Source organism: Dipteris shenzhenensis, chromosome 5 (assembly GCF_047967505.1).
Source record: "Dipteris shenzhenensis isolate YYH24624 ecotype China chromosome 5, Dip_SZ_1.0, whole genome shotgun sequence".
Classification (NCBI taxonomy): domain Eukaryota; kingdom Viridiplantae; phylum Streptophyta; class Polypodiopsida; order Gleicheniales; family Dipteridaceae; genus Dipteris; species Dipteris shenzhenensis.
The window spans coordinates 34450974-34459000 of NC_141600.1; the positions used below are offsets into that span (position 1 = coordinate 34450974).

At 44.2% G+C, this 8027-nt stretch overlaps 1 protein-coding gene across 1 annotated transcript; it reads right to left on the reverse strand.

Moving 5' to 3' along the window:
- LOC147901930 (germin-like protein 5-1) lies at nt 1-797 on the reverse strand. The gene has a single exon (XM_087374397.1). The coding sequence runs from the start codon at nt 795-797 to the stop codon at nt 141-143; it is 657 nt and encodes a 218-aa protein (XP_087230523.1). The 3' UTR covers nt 1-140.
- Between the last annotated feature and the right edge of the window lie 7230 nt (nt 798-8027).

Below are 8027 nucleotides of genomic sequence, written 5' to 3' on the forward strand. Positions count from 1 at the left end.
ACGACAAATAGTTCAGCGAACGTAAAGAATTATAGGCCCCTAGATGTAACAGCGAGCCTGTTTTATTGTCAGGTATCACAACAGCATATAGAGGAGGATTGACGTGAATGTACACCGAGAAGACAGGTTTCACCTAGGCTCTAGTAGCCAGAGAAGACATCCTTTAATTGCTCCACCTGGGTTTCAGTCAAGAAGAAGGTCTTCTGGAGAACCTCGTCCTTGATGTTAGACCCAAACATGGATGTCGGAATGATCTGGAATCCCGCATCCTGGCTGTTGAGAGCAACGACGGCAGTGGCAGGCTGCTTCCCAACGTTGAGCTGGAAATGGATGAGGCCTCTGGGGAAAATCATCACATCACCGGCATGGATGACCTTGGCGAACAACTTGTCTTTAGTGTCCACGAAGCCAGCGTATAGGGATCCCTTTATGACAAATATGATCTCAGAGCTGCGAGGATGTGTGTGCGGAACGATCAGGCCACCCAAGCCAAAGTCCAAACGGGCCATGCCGATCCCCAAAGTGTTGAGCCCCGGGAACTGTTCCACAAAGGCGAACGTAGCTGTCGCGTTCAAAGCGCTACTGGAAGTATTACCGCGTTGGGCCAAGCCATGGAAAACGAAATCATCTGTAGTCGCTTGGGCACGTTCATTGCAAGGGAAGCCGCTGATGTGAGGCTGTGCTGCAGAAACATTAGCAACGCAGAAGTCCTGGAGGGGGTCGGGGTCAGCAGCGAGTGTGATGAGGGGGCCAGCGAGGAGCAAGGCGAGCAAGAGAGCTACAGGAGGTGCGGCCATGGGGCTGTAGTTGGTGGAGCAGTTGCGTAGGAAGAAGAAGGATAATGAGCTGCTGCTGCTGCTACAGCAGAAGACGGCTAGAGAAAGTATATGGAGTGGAAGGAAGCAGTGCGTGATAGGAGGATGGAACAAGATGCATAATGAGCTGCAGCTATATAGTATATGGAGGCTATGAAAACCCAAAGTTTCAAACTTGGGTCCACTCGAAGCAAAACCCAAAGTTTCCGCTCGGAGCAAGGCAGAAAGTTCTTGGAGGTTGCCAAAGAGTTGACGATAAGGGAGGCAGGGGTTGGAAGGTGCGACGCATGCGATAAGGCGATGGCGTTAAGGGAGGCAGCGGACGCCTTAAGAGTGGAAGGCGCGACAGATGCGATAAGGCGATGGGAGAGAAGATGGCAGATAGATGATGGGAAGGTAACTATCATCTATTCAAAGATGCAACCTCCACGCCTTCCAAGGCGATGGGAGAGGAGATGGCAGATAGATGATGGGAAGGTACCTATCATCTATTCAAAGATGCAACCTCCACGCCTTCCAAGTTCCAGGTCTAACCGAGAATCGACTTTAACACATGTTTGATTAGGGACTTGCGTCTCATAGCCACTCAGTCGGGAAAGTAAACAACCAAAGTGGAGCCTATAGTCGTTGCCCTCTAGCAACACATGCAATGAGTTCACGTTCCCGAGTGCTCGAATGACATGAGTTGCCTTGTTCTCACTCTTACTTGACGTAACACATTATGTTCAAGTCTTACGTGTAACATATCTTCCTTGAGCAAGTAGGCTTTGGAAGAAGCCGAGATCACCATTACGGTCAGCACTCAAATGCACACCTTCAATGCTCTTATTTCTCTAGTGAGCAATTTCCTAGTCCATGTTCCATGCACTCCACATTAAATGCCAACTATGCTCATGATAGGGAATTGCGATGATGGGTGCCAGGCACGATCATCATGAGGCTCTGACCAACTACCATCTATTAAGAGGTATGTATGCCCAAGCCGGCGAGTACTCATAGGCATCATCGTTATATGTTCAGAACTCTACAATTGGCACCATGCAGGGCTCCATGCCTCCATTCCTTTACCGGCGGTCCACCATGTCGGTTCGCAAGCTCGCTCACAGCGGCTACATGGACCAACCTGGTATCACATTTGGGCTATTACAAATCCAGTTTAGAGGTGGATACATGGCACTTTGCAGACTCATGGTGGTACAAGAACTCGGAGATTGGACCAACCTCTAGAAAAGATCAGGATCCACATACAACAATGAACACCACTTAGTCTAAGGATCATGATGGTTTAGAGATTAAAAACAAGGTCAATGTGCACGATCAAGTGTATCCAATCGCGAAACTATTTTACGGGTAGTTTTGGGGCCACAACGCAATGTGCTGGTTGGTAAAAATGCTACAACTCAACGTTCTCATCAAATTTAGGGTTAACTTTATGACATGGCTTGATGATATTATCGAATTATATGGTCTAGGATACTTCTTAGGCGAAAAGTGACATGTAAGGCCACATTCAAAATGTGATTTTTTGCAAGTTTTTCCCTAATCACCTCTCTTTTTCACAAGGTTTTTCCCTGATCACCTCTCTTAGAGAGTCACCTATGAGCTTCCTAGCTTGATTTTTTATCTCAAGCACGTAAAACTTGCCTTCTTTCTCTCAAACTTTCATTTTCATCTCTTCATGTATCTCAAATCCCCTACCTCATAGAAGCTATCTTCTTCCATGCACACGTTGCCTATCGCATAAGAACAAAGTCAATGAAATTGCATTTTGGTGGTGTTACAGAAGAAGAACAAAGGCAAATAAATTTTATTTCCTTTCCAAGTGCATGGCCAACTACCTCTTATCATCCTACGGGGTCAACGTTAGCTTGGGTCTAGCCAATCGTAAAACCATTTTCGAGGCCATTTTGGGGCCGCGACGCGATGCGCTTCTGGGTGAATATTTGAATTTTATGCGGATGCACGCTCTCGTCGAAAAGTTTCCCGACGTCATGAAGGTGCACTAGCGTAATAATGAGAAGCAATCTATTTGTTCAGAACACCACATAGCTCGACACGTGGCATCTTTGCATTGCTTCATGCAGCATAGTCTCTGGCCTATGCCACCTGATCACTTATTATCGCACAGCCTTTTGCTACAGCTTTGCCACCTGTCACCGGGAACGCACCCATGCAGATCATTAAAATTGAAGGTTGGCTTGGAGAGACCACGTTGGTTCCTAGAAGATTACATCCAGCCATTGCTGAGAGCCTCGTTTGAGCAAGAGGGAATTTGTACAACTCAGTTTTCCGCTAGTCTAGCTTGTTGCATTAAAAAATTTCAGGGAGCCAAAGGAGGATACGATGGAGAGGCCTAAGACCATGCACATTGCCAGGACTCAGATTATGCCCCCCCCAGCAAGTCAAGAGTACTCTGCTCTTAAAATATTGAGAGCTTCATCGACATCTAGGGGAACCCATACAGCACATCCATAAAGAGGCCCTCTATGAGCATGTTATCCAAGGTGATGACATTCAGATGTGTGGGGGGTCTCTTGTGAAAAAACGAAGGGTCTCCACTAGTTCGAGCATTTCTACTCCACATGAGTGCAACACAATCACCTTATATGAGAAGGAAGATATTATTGGGATCACAAGGCATCGAGGGGGGGACCAACTAGGCATGCTGAAGATGAGTGGGTGAGCAGAAGATGAGCAGGGGAGTAGATCTATGCAGTGACGAGAGTTGGAGGAGGGGGTGTGCAGTAAAGTAGAGCAGGGGCGGAAAAGAGATAGAGGATAGAGGGGTGTGGAGCAAAGTAGCAGAGCATGGGCTCATCAGAGCAATGTAGTAAAATGCCAAATGCCACGGCTCTTATATATATTATAAAGTTCGAGCCACTATGGTGGATGGAGGGTTCCATCCATATTAATTGCATACCACCGTGGTGGAATCCCCCAAACAGGCTAGTAATCATGAAGAAGACACCATGTGGTGCCACTCTAGTGGCTGGTAATTAACTTAGCCACGACAGACGTGGCTGATGAGAGAAACCACCACCAGGCAGTAATTCTCATTACCATGTCTAATCACTCATTACCATGCACTCTAGTTCTCTACTGAGCATGCGAGCCCGATGACTCGTAATTTTTATTGCACTCGTAGTGATCATGCATGCTAAAGTGTGGTGGTGGGTGAGCGGTGGCATGACTAGTAATTTTTACTGCACTCGTAGTGATCATGCATGCTAAAGCGTAGTGGTGGGTAAGCGGTAGCACGGTGGAATCGTAGCCATGACAGACGTGGCTGATGACAGCCACCACCATCAGGTAGTAATTCCCATGAAAGTAAATCATGAAGCCTAATCACCTATAATCCCTCATTACCATAATTTACTGCACTCGTAGTAATTATGCATGCAAGCTCGGCGGTAGTAACTGGAAGCTGAGTAATTGCGGGCCACTGTGGTGGCTGGTAATTAATTGACAGCCTGGTGGATCTTAGCCGCCACCACAGACGTGGCTGGCAATCTTGGATGCCACCACCTCTAATCATTCATTACCATGCAAGTCAGTCTTGCCGCCTTGAATTATTCAAAATTCGGGCCAACCACCGCGGTGGCTCTCCATTAGGGGAAATTTGGGGTCTTGAAAGGGCCTCGTAAGGAATGGATTAGGAAAAGATTAGTCTCCCTAATACAATCCTACGTGTAGGGGTCATAAAGGATGACAAGGTGGCTTTAGAAGACTGTACATGGTTTTGCCTTGCATTTATGCTCAAGGATCCACCAAATGAAGAAGTAGGGCTATTTTATATATTACATGGTAGGGAGAAGTGTCACCATTGGCTTGGTGGCCTCATGATCAAGGCTCCTGAATGATGTACATGAGGTTGTGGGTTCCATTCCTTGCAGCGTGCTAGTCATGTAATAAATTTTTGGTAGACGGCATGGGTGGGTGGTGGCAGGTTGTGCCATGTGGCAGCCGCACAAGGCTACTCACTATTTTGGTCCTTACTTTGGGAAGTTAAGTGCCACATGTCACTCTCATGGGATTTCCTCCCTCCTATCATTGGCATGTAGTTGCATGCTGCTGTTGAGCCTCCATTCCTCTCTGGAGCCATTGAGTGCTGTCAAATTAAGGAGTGTAGTTAATTCAATTGCTTTCATACTCATAAAAAACTTTTGAACCCTTTGAAATGCATTTTCATCGTAACTTCCAACATGTGAGTACTCCATGCAAGCTTGCTGGACCTCAAGAGATAGAAATCATCCAACTATCTTGCCCCCTTTTGACATGGTTGGATTATTATAAAGGTGGTAATCTACCTGTTAAAACAGGCATGGGATGACAAACCGCCTTTTCCCATGTGCTTCTCTCTCCTGAGTAAGCATCTATCTGCACTGTGATCATCCGCGACATCATGCTCTATTGATGAATTTTGATATTTTACACACACTGATGCAGTAGCTAGCATCACTTACACAAGTCAATAAAGGTTTCAAGCAATTGGATAATACTTTCCAAGTTTGAACATGGAAATAAAACAATTGTAATACCATCTAGATGCTTTAGCATTACTTCCAATTGGTATGATGTCAATCAACAAAATTGGTATGACGTCAATCAACAAAATTTTAAATAGCACAATATTTTCATCAGAATGTAAGCATGATTGTAATACCATCTAAATGCTTTAGCATAATTTCCAATTGGTATGACGTCAATCAACAAAAGTTTAAATAGCACCATATTCAATAAGTAAGAATGTAAGCATGATTAGTAGTGTATATAGTATTTCAAGCTTGGGAATGATTGCTCATGAGTCATCACAAAGTTTCCTCATCCTCATCCCCCGCATTGCTAGATCTTGCTTTGACTGTGACTTGCAATTGTCCAACAATGGGAGGATCATGCAACGGACCTGGGAGATCACAATGTACCCACTTGGCTAAATCTCCATCACTACTCTCTCCCTTAACATCATCCAAAACTTTACCATTTTGCATAAACATATACCGATTTCTCTGCTCTTTCTATCTTCAAGCGATTTCTTGTGACTAAATGAACAAACTTGTAATTATTCCAATTTCGTTCACTCGACGAATTGCTACAAGGATGGGGTAGCACTTTCAATGCCAATGTTTGCAAATGAGGTGTTGAGGCTCCGCACTCCTCCCACCATCTCCATGCAGGCATCTTCTTTGCCAGGTCTCGTACTCTTGTATATACAAACAGCCCTTCCCTATTTTGAAAAGTGGATAATTCCTTGACAATAGTAGCAGCATATTCAGATCCATCTTCAAAAAATCATCCCAAGAGATTATGCCAAGGCTGCATTACATGTTTCGATGTTTTCGAATGATACTCCCACCATTGAGGATCTGAAATTTGAATAGCATAGTGAAGGTCATTGTGAGCATGATTCGATCGCCTTTTAAACATCTTTTTCAAAGTTGCACAATGACCGGTGCTGTAGCCAACGTTGTCACTTGTGGATTTTCTTTTTTCCTTTAAGAGGTCTTTCTCAGCAGTCCACCAAGCCATGTAAGCAGTGCCCAAACTTGGACCTTTCATGTCTAATTTCCAAATGGCAAACCATACCGGCCTCATTGCATCGGCCGCATAAGCTATTCTCTTCCAAAACCTAGTAGTGTGAGCCATTTGCTCCATCTTTGTGAATTCAGTATGAGCGTTTTGTGAGGTTGACTCAGCTATCCACACGTGCTAGCTTCTACAATGAATAATGTCTCTGTTACAACTCCCTGTAGCTTGAGCAAACGATCCAACATTATATAGTTTGTTCTGAAACATGTTTCGCCAGGTTTCAAAAATTCTAGTGGATGTTCTGTAGGTTGGTGGTTTCTGAATGTGCCCAATAATCTCTCGTGGTTGAGGAAGTATAATACCAATCTTCATCTCATCTACAGTGGCTTTGAACCACAGTATCCATCGCTGATTTATACGAATCCTCAAGCACAAGGTCAAGGCAATGGCAAGAGCACGGCGATGCCCGAATGGTTGAAATTTTTGATTTATAATTTTTCTAGTTTTCCTACAGTTCTTCGCATTGTCGGTGATTATCTGAACAACATTATGCTCCCCAACATCCAGGACTATAGCCTCCAATTGTTCAGAAGTGTATTCATCTGTCTTGGCATTACCACTTGTGTCAATGGATTGACAAAAAGCCTCTCCCTTAAATGTCACGACCATGATATTGATCAAAGGCCTCTTGGTAACATTTTTCCATCCATCGCTAACAATGGTACATCTTGTTCTCTCAATACCATCGTATACTTCTTGCTGCATCTCTAGTTTCATCCTCTCATAGTATGCATCCAAGTAATTGTTGTGGACAACATTGTAAAAAGGCAATGTAAAGCCTGTACCCACCTTTGCTACAGATGCCATGGCTCTTTTCAAATGCGGATTTTGAACCATGCTTAGTGGGTAACCGGTGTAACAAATGGCCTCAAAAACATCTTGTTGCGCTTTCTCTGTATGTTGTTGTCTACATGACTCTTCCAAAGATCTTTGTTGTGAATGCTCATGCGATTGAGAACGCGAAATGTCACTACATTGTCCAATATCCATATACTTCATAGAGCATCTTGCCATCTGTGTGAACGAGGCCACACCACTACTTTGAGGTGGCACATTTACAGATTGACTAGCTAGAGGTGTGAGTAAATCATCAAGAATATGTTCTTTGGGCTGGGATTGGTGATGTGTGACTATATCATCTACCTGGTTGTCCGTACTTTTAGGCATTTGTCCACCTAGAGTGGCTTTAACTCTCTCAACTCCTGGACCCTTGCATTTTACAATCTGTTTATTACTATCACCCAAGAAGTGCTTGTGCATTCTTGTGCCGAAGCCTGAGTACTCTAATAATCTAATTTGTTTCACCTAATAATCTATAGAACATAAGGATAGTAAACCTATGTATACCACTATCTCTCCACACATACATGACATAATTTTGCGAGTTGCCTACGAGCTAGCAATTGCGAGCTCCACAACTGGCTAGACTTCGAGCGAGATGCAAAGGGCTAGCATAAGTGAGCCCGCAACTAGCTCAAAGTCAAATATTTCCTCATCATTTTTAGATACTAGTTTGTAGAGTTTTAGTAATATGTAGTATGAATTTTGACAACATACGAGATGTTCCAGGTCGGCCTAAACGTGGTATAATATTATTCATCAATGAAGAAGTTGTTACAGGTCGGC

Bases quoted from the DNA above. Each gene is read 5' to 3' on its own strand.
- LOC147901930 (XM_087374397.1), bottom strand. From the start codon at position 797: ATGGCCGCACCTCCTGTAGCTCTCTTGCTCGCCTTGCTCCTCGCTGGC.